We start from the raw sequence: 23,455 nt of genomic DNA, 5'->3' as shown, positions 1-23,455 counted from the left end.
GCTTTGGAACTATGAAGCACAAAGGGACCTGGGAGTCACAGTTCAGGATCCTTTTAAGATTAGTACATAGGTTCAGTTAGGAAGGAAAATGCAATGTTACATTCATTTCAAGAGGGCTAGAGTACAAGAGCAGGGATGTACTGCTGAGAATGTATAAGATTTTGGTCAGACAACATTTGGAATATTGTGAATAGTTTTGAACCCCATATCTAAGGAAGGATGTGCTGGCATTGGAGAGGATCCAAAGAAGGTTGACAAGAATGATCCTGGGTAGGAAAGGCTTGTCATATGTGGAGTGGTTGAGGATTCTGGGTCTGTACTCAATGGAGTTTAGGAGGATGGGGGCGGGGATCTGTTTGAAACTTACAGAATACTGAGTGGCCTAGATAGAGTGGGCGAGGAGAAGGTGTTTCCATTAATAGGACAGACTTGGACTGAAGGACACAGCCTCAGAATGAAGGGACAACTCTTTAGAACGGAGATGAAGAGGAATTTCTTCAACCAGAGGGTGAGGAATCTATGGAACTCGTGGGCTGTGGAGACCAAGTCATTGAGTGTATTTAAGAAGAGATAGAGAGGTTCTTGTTTGGTAAGGGGATCAAGGGTTATGGGAAGAAGGATGGGAATGGGGTTGACAAATATATCAGTCATGATTGAATGATTAAGTAGACGTGATGGGCTAATTCTGCTCGTATACTTTGTAGTGTGATCACTTTAATGTGGAAGCCAGGGTCCACCAGCATTACCTTCACCACATGGACTGCAGATGTTCTAGAGGTCAGCGTATACCACAAGCTTCACAGTAAGGGTTAGTCAATAAATGATGACCTTAGCAGCGACCTCTCAGACATGCCCAGAATGACAAAGCATACATAGCTTTGATGAGATTCCCTACAGTATGGAAGCAGGCCTTTCAGCCCAACAAATCCACACCGACCCTCCGAAGAGTAACCCACCCTGATCCTATATTTACCCCTGACAAATGCACCTAACGCTATGGGCAATTTAGCATGGCCAATTCACCTGACCTGCACATCTTTGGACTGTGGGAGGAAACCGGAGCACCCGGAGGAAACCCACACAGACACGGGGAGAATGTGCAAGCTCCACACAGACGGTCGTCTGAGGCTGGAATTGAACCCAGGTCCCTGGCGCTGTGAGGCAGCAGTGCTAACCACTGAGCCACCGTGCTGCCCCTGTCTTGTATAAGATATCCATGGGCAATATTAGACCATAAGGCGATAAGGTCATATAATGTAGGAGCAGAAGTGGGCCATTCAGCCCATTGTGTCTGCTGTGCCATTCAATGAGATCATGGCTGATCTGATCATCCTCACCTCCACCTTCCTGCCTTTTCCCCACAACCCTTGATTCCTTTACTGCTTACAAATTTATGTTGTCAACCAGAAAGTTTTTATAATTTGTCAGTTAAATGTTGCACTTTCACTGAATAATACACGTGAAACCTCCCTCCAATAGATTACTGTACAAATATAGAACTTAATATATAAATGGTAGTACGTACATCAAAGGGATTTTATTCTAATTACTGCCATTGGATGCAGTCATAAACTTGAAAAGGAAGAAAACAAGATGTTGTTTGAAGACATCTTTGAAAAACCAAACACTGAAATGCTGACCAGAAAAATTGATTTCTTCTGTGACTTGTGTGTCTTTGATTGGAGGTCAGGGCTGGAGATGTAGTCCAGATTTAGTCTGTTCTGTGTTCATGCTAATTGTTAATACATTCAGCAGCAATCTCCTGATTCTTTCACCCTGAGGTGCAGTGACATTCAGATGGTGGAATTAATGGGGTGAAATGTTCCTCCCTGTTGCTATGAGATATGGGTGTCACTGGATGAGCAACTGTTGTTGCCCAGAGACAGTTGAGAGTCTACCCCGTGGGTCAGGAGTCACATATGGGCCAAACCAGGTAAGGACAGCAGATTTCCTTCACTGAAGGACATTAGTGAATCAGATGTCGTTGACTCTTACCTGCCATTAGGGATGGGCAGGAACTGCTGGCTTAGCCAGCAACACCCACATTTTGTAAATGAATGAAACTAAAGAACAGTAGTTTTGGATCACTAATCCAGTGACATTACAACTACACCAGCTCCTCACCAATAGTCTTCAGTTAATTACGCAGTCCTGTTATTTCCCATCCGTTGCCATGGTGATTGTTAAAGGAGGAAGAACAAAGAACATTACCAGAAAGCTTCAGATACAGTTTCAAACTATATCAATGCACAGACAGTTACTAAAGGGTGCCTCAGCCTTCTGTCATCGTGACATGTCATTGATGAGTTGTGAAAAATGCCAGCATCACACAATAGACAGTGTAATTTGATTGCATCATTCATGTGTGTGATGTCACTACCTGCCATCTTCAAGTGGATATGTTTCCTAGCCAACGTCTATCTCTAGCTGTAAAGTATTTTGGTTTTTTTTTGAAAGCATGCTCTTTCTGGTCTCTTCTTATGTCTGTGGAGGTCACAGATGTCAGCACTCAGAAATGAACTACTTCTCAACTTTGAGTACTCCAGGTCAGGTATAGAACAGCGACTTATGGAACACAGCTTGTTCTATTCTGCCTCAGACTCACAAGTGAAGAGATACGTTGCTGCCTCAACAGCAGTTTGTAATAACCTGTTCCAGCCACTCTTGTGATTGGTTGAATTAATTGGTCCAATTTGTTGACATGAATTGCCATCCTACCCTGTTCTCTGTGAGGTGGTGACAATTAAGAAATCGTTCAGTGCTGTCCTATTTTCATTCGATAAGCATGTTTTCCAACAAGAGTGATTAAACAGCAAATTTGAATTAACTCATTTTCCTTCACCCCCTTTTCACAATCTGTGGGAAATTAATCCCAATAATGATTGGACCAACTTGGACGAAACCCAAACAATTCTAACAGGGTTGACCAGAGTAAATGCAGGGAGGATATTCTCAATGACCAGGGATTCAGAACCAAGGCCCAGTGCCTCAAGATACAGAGTAAACCATTGAGGACTGAGATGAGGAGAAATGTCTTCACCCAGAGAGTGGGGAGCCTGTGGAATTTTTGGCCACTGAAAGCAATTGAGCCCAAAGCATTGAATGTTTTCAAGAAGGATAGATCTAGTTCTCAGTGCTAAAGGGATCGAAGAGTGTGGGGAGAAAGTGGGAACAGGGCACTGTTCAGCCGTGACTATATTGAATGGTGCAGCAGGCTGAAAGGGCTGGATGGCCTATTCCTGCTCCACTGTTCGATGTTTTGGATTGGATTGAAGTGGTAAAATTGCAATGTGCTAGTGCATCACGCAGCGTGATCTCTTGGAGATACTTTTCCTGTGAATGTAAATGTTGAAATGTCTATTTTTTCCAGCATTGCATTTCACTAATTGTTTTTGTCTTTGTCTTATCTGATTGCCAGGGAGCCCAAATACTGCGGACATTGTGACAATTCATCGCCATGGCAATGATTCAGGCAATGCCCATAGCTTCTGAGCATCAGAATCCTGAGAGTGAGCACAAACTGCAAACATCTGCAGCATCGCCGATCTTGCAGAGCACCATGGGAAGTGTTGGCAGTCTCGTATCAGGGCGCAACTATCATGACAAGCACTGCAAGGCTACAGAGTACAATAGCAAATGTCGCAAGACCGGCCAAATGCCAAACATTTTCAGGCAACAGGATGGGCACCTCAAAAATGGCTACTCTCAGGACTGTATTGGTGGAGTAGCTTCCAAGAGGCAATGTTCAGCAGTTGGAAAAAGTGGGACTTATGCTTACTTAACCGAAGACCATCGCAATGGAGTCTGGAGCATGACAGAATCGCCCAGCAGCCCTTGCAGCAATCCTGAAGATTTCCACGAAGCCAGGTCGACCAATGGAAATATCCAAGGGCCCCCTCCAAAAATAATTCCAGTCTCAGGCAAACTCGAGAAGGTGAGTCACGATTGGCACCTTTTCGTGGGCAATGTGATGGCCTACTGACATACCATGTGAGTTGTGTTGTCACATCATCACAACAGTGTGCCCTCCTCTTATAGATCAGTCCAGAAGAAGGATTATACCTGAAACGTTGGCTTCTCCACCTCCTGATGCTGCCTGGCTTGCTGTGTTCTTCCAGCCTCTTGCCCCTCCTGTTGTAGATTAGCAGACAAGCTCCTGGGGAAACGTAGAAAAGAGGAGCAAGAGTAGGCCATTCAGCCCTTCGAGTCTGTCCTGCAATTCAATATGATCATTGTTGATCATCCGGCTCAGTCCCCTGGTCCTGCTGCAGAACATAATTGCTTTGAATTAATTACATCCCAGGCTAATCATACAACACAAATAGGAGACTCTGAGGTCTGCAGATGCTGGAGATCAGAGTTGAGACTGTGTTGCTGGAAAAGCACAGGTCAGGCAGCATCCGAGGAGCAGGAGAATTGATGTTTCAAGCCAGAGCCCTTCATCTGGAATTTCGTATGCCTGAAACATCGATTTTCCTGCTCCTGGGATGCTGCCTGACCTTTTCCAATAACACACTCTCAATACTGCACAAATAGTTAACCTACTGTGTGTTGAATCTATTTGTTCTCAGTGGATTAAACATGTGCATTTAATAAAATGCACAAAGCAATTTTAAAAGCACCTCTGAATGGTTTGTTCACAAATGTCCACCCCGCACAGAGTAATGTTGAAAAATATGGTGCTGGAAAAGCACAGCAGGTCAGGCAACATCCAAGGAGTAGGAGGATCGATGTTTCAGGCATAAGCCTTTCTTCAAGAATTCTGATGACAACCAATCAACCTCATGAAGGGATTATGCCCGAAATGTCGATTCTCCTGCTCCTGGGATGCTGCCTGACCTTTTCCAAAAACACACTCTCAATACTGCACAAATAGTTAACCTACTGTGTGTTGAATCTATTTGTGCTTTTCCAGCGCCACACTTTTTGACTCTAACTTTCCAGCATCTGCAGCCCTCAGTTTCTCCTAGTCAGTGCAGTGTGTGTGGATCCAGTGCCCCATTTCATAAGCAGGATGTGAAGGCACTGGAGAAGGTACAGAAAAGATTCACAAGAACATGACCACAACCAAGAACTCTTCAGGAAAGACTGGGGGTGGGGGGGGGGAAACTTCAGAGAAGTCTTTAAAACATTAAGAGTGTTTTTTTTTAGGGTGGGTGTAGAGATTGATCACTGTAAGGAGAGTAAGACTAAAAGTCACCAAGATAAGATAACCTCTTACATCCAATACCAAATTCAGGAGGAATCTCTTCTCTCAGATTTGTTTTGATTGCTCAATGTATTTTTTCGAGGCTGGCACGGTGGCTCAGTGGTTAGCACTGCTGCCTCACAGCGCCAGGGATCTGGGTTCGATTCCCACCTCGGGCGACTATCTGTGTGGATGTTGCACATTCTCCCCGTGTCTGCTTGGGTTTCCTCCGGAGCGATAAAGATGTGCAGGTCAGGGTGAATTGGCCATGAGAAATGCCGGGTTGCATAGGGTCAGGGCAGGGGGCATGAATCTGGGTGGGATGTCCTTAGGAGGATCGGTGTGGACTCGATGGGCTGAATGGCCTGGTTCCATGCTGTACGGATTTAATGAATTGGTGTCAGTGGCATTGAGGTAATGAAGGATATGATAGAGAGTCAAATAGAAGGATCTGCTAATGGGATGGCTTCAGAGGGAGCATTAGGAGCAGACTTTAGTTGGGGCCAAATCATTTGCACGTTCTAGATTCCAGTTTAACAATGACCCGTCTTCCACACACATTCTTAGCAAGGTCGAGACAATTTTAAAAACTGGTTCAGAGGGAGATTGGAGAATGGACAAGGACCTCCACTGTTTCTAGTGTTCTGCTGACAGGATAAAGTTGTTCGGAGAAAGGTGCTGGGTTTTATACAGGGCATGCTCTTGTTGTGTAACAGTTGTTCAGAAAGAGTCCAGGGTCCTTGTACACTCAATGCTGCTGCACACTTTTCCCAGGATGGAATACAAAAGAGGAAATGATTTTATTTTGTTTTGTCTGTTAGCAGCTGGCAAAGCAAGCATAGAGAGTCAGGGAGGCCTACAGCATGGAAACAGGCCCTTCGGTCCAACTCGTCCATGCCACCCAGTTTTCACCATTAACTTAGTCCCATTTGCCTGCATATGGTCCTTATCCCTCCACACCTATCCCATCCATGTCCGTGTCTAAATGTTTCTTAAAGGACAAAATTGTATTTGCCTCCACCACTCCCTCCAGCAGCCCATTCCACACACTCGCCACCCTCTGTGTGAAAAAATTGCCCCTCTGGACCCGTTTTGTACATCTTCGTTCTCACCTTAAACCTATAGTTTTAGACTACCCTACCCTGGGGAAAAGCTGTTGGCTGTCTACCTTACATATGCTTCTCATGATTTTATAGATCTTGGAGGGATATGGGGTGGGTACTGGCAGGTGGGGCTAGGTTGGGTTGGGATACCTGGTTGGCATTGGACCGAAGGGTCTGTTTCCGTGCTGTACATCCCTATGACTCTATAAGGTCAGCCTTCAGTTTCCTACCCTCCAGGGAAAGGAGCCCCAGTCTATGCAACTCTCCCTATAACTCAAACCTTCCAGCCCAGGTAGTACCCTCGTAGATCTTCTTTTCTAGTTTATTTCCCACTTTGAATTGTCTCATGGTAAGACACCTCTTGCCGTATGGGGTTTGCTCGGATATTGCAGAGAGCTGTGGGTCAGGAGTCATGGTGTAGGCCAGACCGAGTAAGGACGGCAGGTTTCCGTCCCCAAGTTAATGAATGGGTTTTCAATCAATCTGCTACATTTATCATTATCTACTGAGATTAAGCACCTTTTAATTCCGAGTATATTAGTTGAGTAAATTTACAATCCGCCCTCCTCTCACCATTACTCAGATTATTACAGGGACTTGGTTGGGGGAGTGGTTTTGGCACTCGATGGGTAATCCCGAATACCAGCTTAGTGCACTGGAGGACGTGAATTCAGAAATCCATTTTGGCTGGTGGTGAAATGTGAATTGAAGTCTGGAATTTAAAATCAGTCCTAATTGTGACCTTGTAACCATCATCATAAAACTCAGAGAAGGAAATCCGCCATCCTTACCTAGTATACTTTAAACAAGACATTTCTAAACTTACAAATATTGCTTAAAAGGAGAAATGTCTTTCCCCAGCGAGTGGGCGGCCTGTGGAATTCTCTGCCACAGAACGCGTTTCAGGCCAAAACACTGAATGTTTTCAAGAAGGACTTAGATATAATTCTTAAAGGGATCAAAGAGTATGGGGGAGAAAGAGGGAACAGCTTACAGAGTTGGATGACCATTTTGGATGGCAGATCAGGCGCAGGGGGCTGAATGGCCTCCTCCTGCTCCTAGTTTGTGAGAAATGGAATGAAATAATTGAGGCTGACTGCCTTCATACAATTGTTTGGAAGGTGAATGCAATCATTTGAACTTTGGGACCCGGGGTCTGGAAGGATAGGCCTAGTAAGAGTGCTACAATTGTAGCATAGTACCTCCGACACATCTTAAATGCTGTTAGGACTTCATGGGACTTTAGAGCAATAGGAAACCATTCGGCCCTTCAAGCCTGCTTAACCATTCAGTAATGTCCTGGCTGGGTGGTCTCAGCTCCACTTTCTCAGTTTTGCCCCACACCTGAGATGTGGAGACCCTTGGGTTAAACCCACCACCAGCTCTCTCTCTCTCTCTGTCTCTGTCTCGCTCTGACTCTCTCTGTCTCTCTGTCTATATATATATATGTCTCTGTGTTTTTGTATCTATCTTTCTCTCTCCATCTCTTTGTCTCTCTATCTCTCTCTCCCTGTCTCTCTGTCTCCATCTCTTTCTCCACTTCTCCATCTCTGTCTCTGTCTCTCTCTCTCTCTGAATCTGTCTCTCTCGATCTCTCTGTCTCTCTCTCTCTCTCTGTGTATCTGTCTCTCTCTATCTCTCTGTCTCTCTCTCTCTCTGTCTCTCTCTCTCTCTCTGTCTCTCTCTTTGTCTCTCTCTCTCCCTGTCTCTCTCTCTCTCTCTCTGTGTATCTGTCTCTCTCTGGCTCTCTCTCTCTCTCTCTTTGTGCCTCTGTGATGAGAGAGCAGCCTATAGTGTTCTGTGATGATGGTGGCTATGACGTCATTTTGTTAAAAATCTATCAGACTCACCTTACATTGATCTAAAGAGCTGCCCACATCCACTACTGTCCAGGGAAGAGAATACCACAGTCTAACCGCCTTTCGAGAGAAATCAGCTCTCTTCATTTTTGCCTTAAAAGTTCTTTTGTTTTAGTCTCCCTACAAATGGAAGTACACCCTGGTGTCTGCTCTGTCCACCCCCCTCAAGATCGTGTGTGATTTAATGAAGTTTCTTCCAAACCCCACCATGTTTCAGCCTGGCCTGTTCACCTTCATAAAGCTGCTCTTTCATCCCAGGAATGAGTTGAGTGAATCTTCTCCAAACTGTTTCTAATGAAATTGTATTCAAACAAGGAAATCCAAATTGCAAACAGTACTCCAGTTATGCACACCCCCTGCTTTCCACCTCCTTATTATCTTTGTAGACATTCTTTGCTGCTTCTTAAAACCTGCCCCAATCCTCAGGCCCATTGCTAAACTTTGTGGATTCACATGGCATTTGTTGCAGTTTAACGTGATCTGTCATTTCACTGTTTCGGAGAAAGTGAGGGGTGCAGATGCTGGAGAGTCCATGTCGAAAAGTGTGGCGCTGGAAAAGCACAGCAGGTCAGGCAGCATCCGAGGAGCAGGAAAGTCGATATTTCGGGTATTAGTACTTCATCAGGCTTCTGTCTGAAGCGTTGATTCTCCTGTCCCTTGGATGCTGCCTGACCTGCTGTGCTTTTCCAGCGCCACACTTTTTGACCCTTGTTTGTTTAGCCACAGATGATGCAGACTTCTCAAAAAACCAAATCCAAGAGTTACTCGATGTTTCCTTGAAGTTACCCAGCACTGCAACTTAACAATTGAGGAGAGCAAATCTAACAGCGTTGTGATGCTGTGGTGGGGGTGAGGAGGGGGAATGGGTGTCCCAGTCCATTCTGGCTAATACATTGGCATCTCATCACCTACTGCTTCTGATTTAACCGATGGCTTCCAGCTGAGCTGGGTTTAAAATTATCTGCTCATTTTCACTCCCCATTCGCTTTTTCTGTTAAATAAAAAAGAAACTCAGGTCTAGTTTATGAGAGCTTTCTGTGCACAAGTTCCATCTGTGTGCAAACTGTTTTTACAATGGTGTCAACATTCTGAAATGTACTTAATTGTCTGACAGTCATGTTGGGGAACATCTTAAGGCAGTGAGTTCTTTCGATGAATGCCCCTTTTTGTTCACTGTTTTAATGAATGATTGATTGGTCATGTGGTGGACCATGTAACTGGCACATCAGGAGCACACTCCAACAATGACCTGCATTTATAAAGCACCTTTTAATGCAGCAAAAGAACTCCAAACCACTTCACAGGAATGTGGGCAAGCACACTGGTGACCTTGAGCTTCACAAGAGTAGATTGGAACAGGCACCTGGTCACATAGTCAAACAGTTTAAAGATGTAAGGAGGGTGTGGAGAGATTTAGATGTGTAATTCCAGACATTAGGGTCCAGGCAGCTCAATGGTGAAGCAGTGGAATTGGGGGCAGTGCAAGGTGGCCGGAATTGGAGGAGCCCGAAGAAATTTAGAGTGTTGGAGGACAGGAGTAATGTAGAGACATCAATAACTTTAGCTTCAACCTCTTACCCTTTGAGGAAGATAACTTGGATTTAGAAAAGAATTATTGACACGATGGAATCCTCCCCAGTTGCCTGGATAAGTGCATCTTCAACAACACTCAAGAAGCTTGACCGCATCCAGACGGATATTTACTACAAACCCACAGACTCCCATAACTACCTGGACTACACCTCCTCCCTCGCAGTATCCTGCAAGAACTCCATCCCGTTCTCCCAATTCCTTCACCTCCACTGCATCTGCTTGGACAAGGAGGCATTCCACTCCCAAGCATCCCAGATATCCACCTATTTTGAACAACGTGCTTTTCCTCCCTCTATCAACCAAGCAGCTCTCCATTTCACTACCCCCATTCCTGTTCCACTGTTCTAAACCCCCCTCCCAAACACAATAAAGACAGAGTCCCCCTTGTCCTCACCTACCACCCCACCAGTCTCTACATCCAACACATCATTCTTAAATACTTCCATAACTCCAGCTAGACCCCACCACCAAGAACATCTTCTCCTCACCACTCCTCTCTGCCTTCCGCAAGGACCGTTCCCTTCGACAGTCCTTGGTTCACGCCACTCTTTGCACTCACATCCCACACCATCCAAGCCCCCTAGGTACCTTCCCCTCCAACCGGAAATGATGTAAAACCTGCTGGTACACCACCCCCCTCACCTCCATCCAGGGCCCCAAACAGTCGTTCCAGGTGAGACAGCGGTTCACCTGCCTCTCCTCCAACCTCATTTACTGCATCAGGTGCTCTCGATGTGGTCTTCTCTACATCGGGGAGACCAAATGTAAACTGAGGGAACGGTTCACCGAGCATCGCAGTCAGGCCGACAGGGGCCGACCGGACCTCCCAGTCACCACCATTTTAGTTCCCCTTCCCACTCCCTCTCCAACATGACCATGCTTGGCCTCCTCCATTGTCACAATGAACCAAACTGCAAATTGAGGAATAACACCTCACCTTCCGCCTGGGCAGCCTACAGCCCGTAGGACTCAACACTGAGTTCTCCAATTTCAAATAACCTTTCCTTCCGTCCACCGACTCCCTTCCCAGCCCCTTCCCCATCCCTTCCACTGCTCCCTGCCACCAAGCAGATTCATTCCTCCCAATGACCAACCAGGTTGTACCCTCTACCTGTCTTCAGCTATCCCACTTCACCACCCTGCACCCGCCACCCCCTTTATCTGCAGCTCCCCCTACACCCACCCCCCAGTCCTGAAGAAGGGTTACACCAGAAACATCAACTTCTCCACCTCCTTATGCTGCCTGGCTTGATGTGTTCTTCCAGCCTCCTGCTTGTCTACTACCTTCCAGAACAAAGCAGCCCATTGGATTGGCACCACATTCACAAGCACTCACTCCCTCCACCACCAACACTCACTAGCAGCAGTGTGTATTATCAAAACTCACCAAGACAGCACCTTCCAAACCCACAACCACTTCCATCAAGCAGGGCAAGGGCAGCAGATACATGAGAACACCACCCCCTGCAAATTCCCCTCCAAGCCACTCACCATCCTGGTTAGGGAATATATCACCGTTCCTTCACTGTCACTGTGTCAGAATCCGGAATTCCCTCCCTAAGGGCATTGTGGGTCAACATGTACTGCAGGAGTTCAAGAAGGCAGACTTTCTGTAAATCAATGTAGGTTAGGTATACCCACCATGTTATTTTTCAGCTGTTCTACACAAATACCCATGCTCATTCAGGGGGCTGATAAAAGTTAACAGCTTGCTCAAGTCTAGCAGGAACCGGGCACAGGGAATGATCCTTGCATGGAAGGGTTAATCCTGAGGCACACCCAATACAGCACCTTGGTCCTCTGTCTGATTTTGGGTATCTCTGAGACAGCTCACTGGGAAATGCCCATGAGATTTTGGAAATGACGGATCACAAGGAGAGATAGGTTCCAGACTACAGCAGGATGATCAGAGTGTTGGGAGGGGAGGGGTGCTTTCTGGAAATGACTGGTGGTACTCTCAGGGTGAAGGGGTGATGGGAAGATATAGAAGAAGGAAGTTATTGTTTGGTTTTCAGATACATTGCTTTTATCTTCAGAGATTGCTGGAGAAACTTAACAGGAATGGTTGCATTTGCAGAGAGAGAAGCAACGCAATGTTTAAAGTTCAGCATGACCCTTCTTTGGAATAGAAAGGATTGTTGATTGATCGAGATGGGAAAGCAATTAGGAGAGAGAGGGCCACATGGAGCTCTGTAATGTTCACTGGTAGCTCTGATGTTTTGTTGAGTGTTTGCAAACCTTCCATTTTGATGACAATTGCAGCAGTTAGTTAGTACTCAGGAAGCAGCTCCCATTTTCTTGGAGACAGCCAGCATTGAACCAGCCACATTCACTGTCAGTTAATATTGGCAATGGGATATCAAGCAGTGTATAAGTCCCATATTTGAACAGGCAAAAGGTGCCAGGGTGTAATTCAGCAGGAGCATATGATATTGATTCTTATACCTATATTAATAAAGCCCGTGACATTTGAGGGTGCAGTGTATACACTAACGCTACCACCATGTTTAATATTTTGTTGTCTGGCTTATACCTGGAAAATCAGCCATTCCAAACTATTTCTGGTTGTCATGTTTCAGTCAGCAACTTCAGAAATCAGACAAAGGTGTACTGCCCCAACTGAGATAGTGGCTTCTCCAGCTTAGAACACACATTCCAACTGGAAAATTGTCCTCTGGTCACTTCATCCAGCAGAACAATTACCTTTAATTCTCTCATGGGACGTGGGTGTCACTGGCTGGGCCCAGCATTTATTGCCCATCCCTAGTTGCCCCTTGAGAAGGTGGGGATAAGCTGCCTTCTTGAAACGCTGCAGTCCATGTGCTGTGGGTAGACCCACAATGCTCTTAGGGAGGGAATTCCAGGATTCTGACCCAGTGACAGTGAAGGAACGGCGATATATTTTCAAGTCAGGGTGGTGAGTGGTTTGGAGGGGAACTTGCAGGGGGGTGGTGTTCCCATCTGTCTGCTGCCCTTGTCCTTCTAGATGGAAGTAGTCATGGGTTTGGAAGGTGCTGTCTGAGGATCTTTGGTGAATTTCTGTAGTGTGTCCTGTAGATAGTACACACTGCTGCTACTGAGCGCCGGTGGTGGAGGGAGTGGACGTTTGTGGATGTGGTGCCAAAATACAGGCCTAAGTGTAGATTTTGGTGCCAAAACAATTGTGGCCATGTTAATACCTGTTGATTTATATGCTATCATCCAGGGCAACTAGTTCTAATGATTGAGAATGCAATGTTAATGTGAAGTGTAGAAGTATCAGCTGATCATGTACAATTCCATGTATTTAGTGTTTCCGTGAATTAAACCCAGTTAATGCATAATATAAAGTATCTACTCATTATGTCCTGATAATGAAATGGTAATCATCTTGAAACCGAGCCACCATAATCGTTAATGTGGTGATTAGTGTGGATGTTGTTACATTATTGTACATTGGGTCTCTGTACACCAGCCTGTGTGTGTGTATTGTCTGAGTCAATGAAGAACAGTGTCACTGTCTCTCTCAGTGCACAGCATGAAGATGCAGTTTTTCACCTGATGTGGTTTTTCAGACTGTAATCTCAGCCTGTCACATCCCACTGTGATGATTTATGATGCATCATAGTCCTTGCACCACACAACCCTCTCCCCCTCACCCTCAAGACAGCTGACATCAAAATCCTGGGGAAGTGTTTGGCTGTGCTTTCTGCAAACCCAGAGTGGGGAAGAGGGCTTTTCCCTGGCAGTCCATAGCCAGGGCTAAGACTTCTTGTCTACAGGCTAACACCTCCATCAGAATGGCAGCCAAATCTCAGAAAGGTTTGATGTAATAACACTGGGCCCTGTGCACTCACAAGATCTGTGCGAGTTTGTCAGCATTGGTTGGGGGGTGGGGGGGGGGGGGGGGTGGAGTGCAGTGATTAGCAAACAGCAACAGCTCCATTTAAAAAGCTCTGCTTCAAACACGACTTTGGTTCCTGGAGGGCTTTCTAACGTTCCGAAAAAGCAATCTTCGCTTTGAATTATTTATTTCCTCCAGAGTGCACTATGTATGGAACTGTGAAAGTGAATAAACAACAGTAATTTAATCAAGTTCAGATGGCATCTGAAACTATGGGAATGAGGCTTCACTAGTGGTTTATAAGCATCAGCAAAAACCTGTGATTGGATCAAGATTTCTCTCTCTGTCTCTTTCACCGCTGTCTCTTTCTTTGTTATTTCATCTCTCAGTTTCTCTCTCTGTGTCTCTTTCTCTCTCTCTGCCCTATCTCTTTGTTCTTCTCTCTGTCCCTGGCTGTCTGTCTTTTTCTGTGTGTTTTTCTCTCTCTCTCTGTCTTTCTTTGTCTTTCTCTCTCTCTCTCAGTGCCTCTCAATTTTTCTTTCTCTGTGTCTCTTTCTCTTTCTGTCCCTCTCAGTCCCCCCTCTCTTTCTCTGTCTCTTTCTCTCAGTCTCTCTCTTTCTTTGTTCCTCTGTCTCAATCCCCCTCTCTCCCCCTCAGAACATCCCCACCTACTTTATCCCGAAACATCAACTCTCCTTTTCCTTGGATGCTGCTGGACCTGCTGTGCTTTTCCAGTGCCACACTTTTCGACTCTGACCTCTTTCTCTCTGTTTGCCTATCACTCTCTCTGTCTGCCTATCACTCTCTCAGTTCCTCTCTATCTCTCTTTCTCATTCTCTCCCCCCACATCCTGCCTCTGCCACACTCCCAGGCTGTGTGCTCTTGACTCTAACCACTCGCTGTGTGAGAACATCTTTTTCTTATCTCACACTTGCTTCTTTTGGAACTTATTCAAATCTGTGCCCTCTGTTCTCAATCCTCTAAAGAGTGGGACAATTTCTCCGTCTCCTCTTTGTCCAGATCCCTCCTGATTTTGAAAACTTCTATCAAATCTCATCATAACTTTCTCCTCTCTAGAGTAAACTGTTACAGCTTATCCAATCCATCCTCAAAAGTGAATTTTTCCATCATTGGAAGCATTCTCATCAATCTCTTCTGCACTCTCTGAAATGTGTTCACATCTTTCCAAAGTGTACTGCCTAGAGCTGTTCTTAGTATTCCTGCTGAGGTCGAACTGATGTCAGGTACAAGTTTAACAGAAGCTGCTTACTCCTGCGCTCTATGTTCCATTATGAAAGTCTAAAATATTGTCTGCTTTATTCACTGCTCTGTCCACTTGTCCTACTACCTTTAATAACTTATGCATCCAGGTCTCTTTGCTCCCATGCACCTTATAGATCGTAACCTTTCTTTTATAATTGCTGTCCATGTTCTTCATGTCAAAATGGATCACCTCACCTTTCTCTGTATTGAATTTCACTTGTCACATGTCCACCTACTGCATCAACTTCCATTTGAAGTTCTAGCCTCTCCTCACAGGTTGTGAAGGTCTTGTTTTGATCTGTTTCCCCGATAAAAGAGTGTGTGGAGTCCCCTGTAGCTCCAGTAAACATCCTCATGACCAGCTCTGAATGTTCGATTATTACCTGGCCAGAGAGTTTGGTGTTTTTTTTATTTTAACTTATGTTTCTAATCCACTTCTAATTATAGAGGTTTATAAAATCATGAGGGGCATAGATAGGATAAATAGACAGGTGTTTTCCCTGGGTGGGGGAGTCCAGAACTAGAAGGCATAGGTTTTGGGTGAAAGGGGAAAGATATAAAAGAGACCTAAGGGGCAACTTTTTCACACAGAGGGTAGTACGTGTATGGAATGAACTGCCAGAGGATGTGGTAGAGGCTGGTACAATTGCAACATTTAAAAAGCATCTGGATGGGGACATGAATAGAAAGGGGTTGGAGCAGAGGTGGGGAACCTTTTCATTTTGGAAAGGCCGCATTATGTTAGTTGTAATCTAATAAGGCCGCATCCAAGAAACTTCAATTATGTATTTTAATTGTGGCGGTCAGCCTGTGAGGATTATTTCGTTGAATTTTCCTTTACTCTCTGGTATTTTAAATACATTCATTTTAAGATTAAAATAAAAATAAAAAAGGATGAGAAAAAACATATTAATAAAAAAATAAAAGATTTGTTCTGCAAACCTTGGATTCATTCAAAAGGCCACACTCAATGGTCTTAAAGCCGCAGGTTCCCCACCCCTGGTTTAGAAGGATGTAGGCCAAGTGCTGGCAAATGGGAGTAGGTTAATTTAGGATATGGTTGGGATGGGCGGGTTGGACTGAAGGATCTGTTTGCGTGCTGTAGGACTCTACATAATCTGTTCAGTGATGTTTTATACGCCTCTGGAGCAGATGGGACTTGAACCCAGGCCTCCCGGTCCAGGGGTACAGACATGACCACTGCTCCCACAAGAGGGCCCTGAGTGATTGACTTGGCTATGCAGGACAGGACTGTGGAGGGGAGTTAAAGGGACCTGGGAGCATATTTGACAAAAGGTTACAGCTTCCCCGGTAGTCAGGAGCCAGAAATGGTAAGGCCAAGGAAACTGTTGGTCCAGCAATACCTTCCGTTTATTAAACAGTGAAGGGTTATTGCCTCTTCAGCCTGCTTTCAATAAAACCAAACCATCACCCACCGCTTTTCTAAGCGACATGATGTGGAGGTGCCGGTGTTGGACTGGGGTGGACAAAGTTAAAAATCACATGACGCCAGGTTATAGTCCAACAGGTGTATTTGGAAGCACTAGCTTTCAGAGCGCTGCTCCTTCATCAGGTGGTTGTGGAGCACTCTGAAAGTTAGCTGGGCTAGTTGGTCTATAACCTGGTGTTGTGTGATTTTTAACTTTATAAACGACATTGTTGAAATGACCGATCTCTTATTTTTCTCTCTCTATCTGTGGGATTGTTTGTTTTGTCATTAATGTTTATTGGTGTTTCAGAACATCGAGAAGAACTTGATCAGACCAACAGCGTTCAAGCCGGTGCTGACCAAGAACAGGAGCTCGGTGCAGTACCTTGTCCCTCGTCTGGCTAACGGGGGGCTGTCCGACAGTCAGGGCAGTCTCAACATCTTGTTCAACGGGGGCTCAGTGAGCTCGGTGAACTCTGTGGAAAAGCCCAGCTCCTTGCAGGCGTACAACTGCAGGAGCAGCGTGCACTCGGGAACGATGTCGGACTCTGGGAGGAACTCCCTGTCCAGCCTCCCGACGTACAGCACAGGCTGTGGGCCACACCTCGAGGGGGGAGCCATAGAGGCTGGAGGGCAGCAGCAGCAGCAGCACGTGTTCCATGAGAGGGGCATGCCGGGGGGACTGTCGAACTCCGACAGCGGCCGCTCCTCGTCCAGCAAGAGCACAGCGTCGCTGACCAGCCGCGGGCCCCTACTGTCTGATGGCGGCTCCTGCGACCGCTCGCCGATCTCCGCCCACGAGCTGCTGGTCCGTGAGCTGGAGGACAAGCTGAGGGAACGCGACGCCGAGCTGCAGCAGCTGCGCCTGGGCCTGGACGAGAGCGAGTCTGCCCTGTGCCGGCTCTATGAGGCGAAGCGGTGCCGCTGTGAGCAGGAGATGGAGGAGCTGAGGCAGAGCTGCACCAACAAGCTCAAGCAGAATGCCCAGAAGGCCCAGAGGGTGCAGCAGGTCCTGCAGCTGCAGCTCTTCCAACTCCAGCAGGAGAAGAAGAAACTTCAGGAGGACTTTGCCCAATTGCTGCAGGAACGCGAACTCCTGGAGAAGAAGTATGCGACTATCGAAAAAGAGCAAACCGAGCTCGGGCCCAGACTGGAGGAAACCAAATGGGAGGTAGGTCACTGCAGGATTGGCTTCCTTTCGACAGGCACTTTGGGTACGAGGCTAGCAAAGCAGGCACTCGGGGGTTTCTTGGGTTTGAATCCTCCTGTGACAGCTGGTGGAATTTGTATTTAATTTCTGAAATTGGAAGCTCGCCTCAGTTTCCAGGTCACAGTCACTATTTTGGATTGTTGTGAAAGCCCGTCTTGTCTCTCAGGCCGTACTGAGCTGATCTGGTCTATGTGTGACTCCAGACCCAGAGTAACATGGTTGAGTCTCGACTCCCTAAGAAGCTGCTTAATGAGTGAAGGAAACCCTTCCGAACTTCTCCAGTCTATCAGCATAACTGGAATTCCTGACACCTGGAACTGTTGTCCTTAATTTTCCTTTTATAATGATGTCAGCTTTTCTTGAAGCCTGTTAATATGCCCCATTGGGAGGTCATAGGTCATAGAGATGTACAGACAGAAACAGACCCTTAGGTCCAACTCGCCCATGCCCACCAGATATCCGAAACTAATCTAGTCCCATTTGCCAGCACTTGGCCTATATCCGTCTAAGGAGACAGTGAGGTCCACAGATGCTGATAGATTCCTGATGAAGGGCTCTGGCCCAAAATGTCGATTTTCCTGCTCCATGGATGCTGCCTGACCTGCTGTGCTTTTCCAGCAACACACTCTCAACCCATATCCCTCCAAACCCTTCCTAATCATATACCCATTCAGATGCCTTTTAAATATTGTAATTGTACCAGCCTCCACCGCTTCCTCTGGCAGCTCATTCCATACACATAAGGGCCAACTTTTTCCAGAGAGTGTTATGTCCCTTTTATATCTTTCCCCTCTGACCCTAAACCTATGGCATCTAGATTTGGACTCTCCCAAACCAGGGAAAACATCTATCTATGCCCTTCATGATTTTATAAACCTGCATGAGGTAAGTATGTAAGTTAGTTCACTGAGTTGGAAGGTTTGTTTTCAGATGTTTTGTCACCATGCTAGGTCACATTATCAGAGAAAGTCCCCAGTGCTCCACCCAGAACTCTAGTATGGTGATGAAACATCTGAAAACGAACCTTCAAGCTCAGTGAGTTAACTTACACACTTATCATCAACCTGAGCTACAAATCTTCTTAAAAATCGTTAAGGTCACCCCTCAGCCTCCAACGGTCCAGGGAAAACAGCCTCAGTCTATTCAGTCTCTCCCTATAGCTCAAATTCTCCAACCCTGGCAACATCTTTGTAAACCTTTTCTCAACCCGTTCAAGTCTCACAGTCTTCTCATGTGTCTCCCTCATGTCAGGTGTTTAATTAATCTCCCTTTCTTTATAATTAGTTCTCTCTCTCTCTCGTTGTTCACCTTTTCCCTCTTCCTCTCTTACCACAACTGTTCCACATCCCTGTATCCTTCAATAAAATGAAGAACTTGCAGATGCTGGAGATCTGAAACAAACACAGGCAGAGAAGTGCTGGAGAAACTCAGCAGGTCTGGGAGAGAGAGAAACAGGTTAACATTTCAGCTCTAATCTGAAGTCGGGTCACTAGACCTGAGACGTTAACTCTGTTTCTCTCTCCACAGATGTTGCCAGACTTGCTAAGTTTCTCCAGCAATATTTGCTGTTATATGTTCCTTTTATCCTACAATTCCCCGACACTAATCTGATCCTTATTCTGTAGCTCTTACTCTTTCCACAGTATACTGGAAACTCATGTTTGACTTTAACCTTTATTGTTTTATTCCCCTTTTCCCAGAACCCTAGACCTGAGCTCTTTACTCTCATTTCCACATTTGAAGAGTAAATAAGATGAGAATGATTTGGAACAAAGTGCAGTGGATTGAGAGGAGACCTTTGCTGAACAAAAATTTTAATTCTGTTCATTGCTTACCTCCCTTTAGGTTTGCCAGAAGTCTGGAGAGATTTCTCTGCTGAAGCAGCAGTTGAAGGACTCACAAGCTGAGGTCTCTCTGAAAGGCAATGAAATCGTCTCCTTGAAGGCTCAACTCCGAGAGATACGAGCTGAACTCCAAGATCACGAGGATGAGATTCACGAGTTCCGGGATTCTGTCCACACAAAGACCCTGGAGCTGGAGGTCTGTGAGAATGAGCTGCAGCGGAAGAAGAACGAGGCCGAGTTTCTGAGGGAGAAGGTGGGAAAGCTGGAGGAGGAGACAGTGGGCCTGAGAGAAGCCCTGGGCCACTCCAGACACATGAACCAGGAGCAAGAAGACCCTGCCCTGGTGTACGAGAGTGACGAAGCCAAGGTGCAGCGGCAAAACACGGACAGCCATCAGACCCTGAGGCAGCAGGTGGAGAAACTGAGGGCTGAGCTCATGTACGAACGCAAGAGGTGCGAGAACCAGCTGGAGAACTTCGAGGTGGAGCGGCGCACCTGGCAAGGCGAGAAAGAGAAAGTGATTCGGTACCAGAAGCAACTGCAACACAACTATATTCAAATGTACAGGAGGAATCGAGAGTTGGAAAGAGAGATGAGGCAACTCACTTTGGAACTGGAGTCCAGGGAAATAGGTGGGATTGAAGTGCAAAACAAAGAGATTCGATTTGAGGAAATCACTGCGACAGAAATCTAACTTAAAGAGACTTTAGTGACAAACAAAAGCACCCATGCCAAATCTTGTGTTGGATAAATTTAATACCGACAGAATGGACAATCATTTTAAGTCTTTAACCTGTTCAAGTTTATTCAGATGTTCACAATAAAAGGACATTTAACGGCTTTGGATAACCTGATACATTCTCCCTGCAGGTGCGTTTGGGCACCTCAATCTTTTCCTTTCCTGGAGGTAGCTTATTGTCTTCCTTTTTCTATTACATGCTGTCCTATGTCATGCCATATGAGCTGAGGGAGGAAATAAAATGAAATAAAGCAGTCAGTATTCACGTGTAAAGACTGTTTATACTGTTAACAGCCCATTGTTGTTGAAATGGTGGCCCTGTTAGCAGCCCCCAGCACTGCCGAGCAACTATGTTTACAGTTTCCTAGTACGGGGATGTTGGTGTTATCTTTGAGTCAGTCTGCTTTTCTCGTTCCTAGAACAATTGGCAAATCTTCCTCCTGGTCACTCATTCACCATCACAAGACTAATGGCTGAAAAAGCCTTTCATCACTAAGGAACAAAAGCAATAATGACAAAGATTAACTGCGACAAATCTTATAGACATGAAAATACATAAAATAAAAACCTAAATATCCTCCTGGAAAGGTAAAATGAGTTACAAAATGGCATGAAATGATGAAGTTGATTTCCTTTCTTGTTCAAGTAGAAATGAGCCTGAATGTTATGCCATTTGTATATTTGAAGATGCCCACCATTAACCACATTGTCTTGGGCTATTTGTTTGTAATGTTGGTTATACATTTTAATCACATTTCAATAACACATTGCCTACCCATTTTGCTGACACGGAATGTTCCAAATGCACGCAGAACAATGACGCAAAGGTGAGGTTTGGAAATGGGATCCCATGGGCGACATGTGGTTTCCGAAATTGGATGTGGATGTGTCCATGTCAAGCTTTTGTAATAAGAGCAAAACACTGTGGATGCTGGAAATGTGAAACACACATGGGGGACCACTGGAGAAACTCAGCAGGTCTGGCAGCACCTGTGGACGGAGAGAAACAGATTAGATTCCCTACAGTGTGGAAACAGGCCCTTCAGCCCAACAAGTCCTCACTGACCCTCTGAAGAGTAAACCACCCAGACCAGTTCCTCTCTGACTAAAACAGAATTAATGCTTCAAGTCTTATAGGACTCCTCTTCACATTATTTCTGAGCTGGTTGTTTTGGAGAAGGATAGGGATGAGTTTAATCGTTCCCAGTCTTTGAGCATTGCAATTGATGTCAGGAGAAGGGACCCAGGCCAGGGCAGTCCAATAGGAATTCCAGCAATAGTTGATGGTGAGGACTGCAGATGCTGGAGAGTTAGAGTGGATAGAGTGTGGCGCTGGAAAAGCACACCAGGGCAGGCAGCATTCGAGGAGCAGGAAAATCGACGTTTCAGGCAGGACCCTTCATCAGGAATTCCCACCACCTCTTGTCCTGAAGTCACACTGTGCGTGTACAGAGCAAGTACTCAGTACTGCACAGGGACAGCAGTGGACACATATTTCCTTCAGGCAGGTGCTCACTAAGCATTAGAATGCCTAGGAAATGCTGAGCTGTTTGGCAATGTGCTCACTCTCCTACTCCCACAGGCTCTCAGCCAATCCTGGGACCTGAAGAAGGGTCCCACCCAAAGCATTGACTTCTCCACCTCCTGATGCTGCCTGGCTTGCTGTGTTCTTCCAGCGTCCTGCCTGTCTCCCTTCATTCTAGCATCTACGGGTTTTTTTGCCTGTAATCTTGGGACCTAGTTGGCTGGAAAGGATTCCATCTCTCTCCTTTCCGTCCATCCCCCCCGCCAGTGACCCCATGCAGCAGGTGCCCCCAATACGCTGCGCCTGTGTGGGTGCCAACCCTCTCATTCTCCTTGATCTGGGAATACCTGTCGAGTCACTGGCTGGCCAGCAAAACTGGGGTCCTGGCTGCTTTGGTCAAGGGAAAGCAAGGAGATCAAACTGCATTTTTTAAAATAACATCAAACTCAGCGCTGAGAAAGATACTGAGGAGAGGCAGAGAGCTTCAAGCAGAACAAAACCTGTCAGAGCTGATCATTTTCTTCACTGCAACAGCATAACTGTAAAGATCTGTTTATGATGTTCATCATTTTGTAGAAAGTTTGAGAAAAGGTATTTGCTATAATTGTGTTCCTCCATATCTCAATGACTTTGCTTAATTAAGTAATAAAGTTGAGAGGGTGGTGCTGGGAAATCACAGCAGGTCAGGCAACATCTGAGGAGCAGGAGAATCAATGTTTCGGGCAAAGGCCCTTCATCAGGACTGATGAAGGGCTTTTGCCAGAAATGTCGATTTTCCTGCTTCTCGGACGCTGCCTGACCTGCTGTGCTTTTCCAGCACCACCCTCTTCACTCTAATCTCCAGTATCTGCCGTCCTCACTTTCACTTAATTAAGTGATATGCATTCAGTCTGATAAGAAATTTTAACCAAATGAAAATAATGATGAAAGTATTTCAAAACAGCCAGCGATATATCCCTATCAGGTATCTTGGGGCCTCTGCACTACAAGCAAGGAGGACTCCATAACCCTGTCGCTGTGTCGGGAGAGATGGAGTGATGTTAACTACCCATAGTAAATCTCAAAGGTCTGAAATCCATTCGTTCAGCACCTGATCACTGTCACTGTTATTGGTTACTCCAATGGTTAAGACGTGATTACCCGCCTCAAGATTGTCTCGATGGAGCAGGGAAGGAGGTTCTCCAGTTGGAAGGGTGGCTGTATCTGTGGGGACCTGAGAGATGGCCATTCCTTACCAGACACAGACACTGATCCCTATCTTCGACACCCTATGTTTGAGTTATAAGGAGAGGCAGGATAGGCTGGGACTTTTTTCTCTAGACCATAGGAGGCTGAGGGGTGACCTGATAGAGGTCTATACAATTATGAGAGGCATAGATAAGGTAGATATCCAACAACTTTCCCCCAGGGTAGGGGGAGTCTAAGACTAGAAGCATAGGTTTAAGGTGAGAGTGGAGAGATACACAAGGGTCCAGAGAGGCAATGTTTTCACACAGAGGGTGGTGAGTCTCTGGGATGGGCTACCAGAGGTAGTGGTGGAGGCAAATACAATTTTGTCCCTTAAGAAACATTTGGACAGCTACGTGGATGGGATAGGTATGGAGGGATATGGACCAAACACAGGCAAATGGGACTAGACTAATGGTGATAACTGGATATGTTGGGCCGAAGGGCCTGTTTCCATGCTGTCGACCTCCATGATTCTATGAACTGTAAAGGGCAACCGCTGGCAGCAGTTGATCTTTTGCTTCTGGCCATTGCTGTTTGCAGCTCGATTCATTGGCTGTGATAGACGCAGACCCTGTCGCTCCCCAATAAAGATTGGTGTATTCTTGGTTTTCTCTCCACCATCACAACACAGACAAGGTGCCAAGGGCTC

At 45.9% G+C, this 23,455-nt stretch overlaps 1 protein-coding gene across 3 annotated transcripts in view; it reads left to right on the top strand.

Moving 5' to 3' along the window:
• lzts2a (leucine zipper, putative tumor suppressor 2a) overlaps positions 1–22,249 on the top strand; it is a 207,360-nt gene extending 185,111 nt beyond the window's left edge. For all 3 annotated transcript variants that reach the window (XM_043713070.2, XM_043713078.2, XM_043713073.2), the window contains 3 exons: positions 3,419–3,934; positions 16,569–17,429; positions 19,314–22,249. In XM_043713070.2, the coding sequence (XP_043569005.2) occupies positions 3,458–3,934; positions 16,569–17,429; positions 19,314–20,006 (2,031 nt within the window). In that variant the 5' untranslated portion in view covers positions 3,419–3,457 and the 3' untranslated portion in view covers positions 20,007–22,249. The remainder of the gene's footprint in view (positions 1–3,418; positions 3,935–16,568; positions 17,430–19,313) is intronic.
• Positions 22,250–23,455: the final 1,206 nt, after the last annotated feature.

Source organism: Chiloscyllium plagiosum, unplaced genomic scaffold, assembly GCF_037043375.1.
Source record: "Chiloscyllium plagiosum isolate Xiang-an unplaced genomic scaffold, Cpla_swu_hap1 HiC_scaffold_22, whole genome shotgun sequence".
NCBI lineage: Eukaryota > Metazoa > Chordata > Chondrichthyes > Orectolobiformes > Hemiscylliidae > Chiloscyllium > Chiloscyllium plagiosum.
This window is presented reverse-complemented; position numbering and strand designations above follow the sequence as displayed.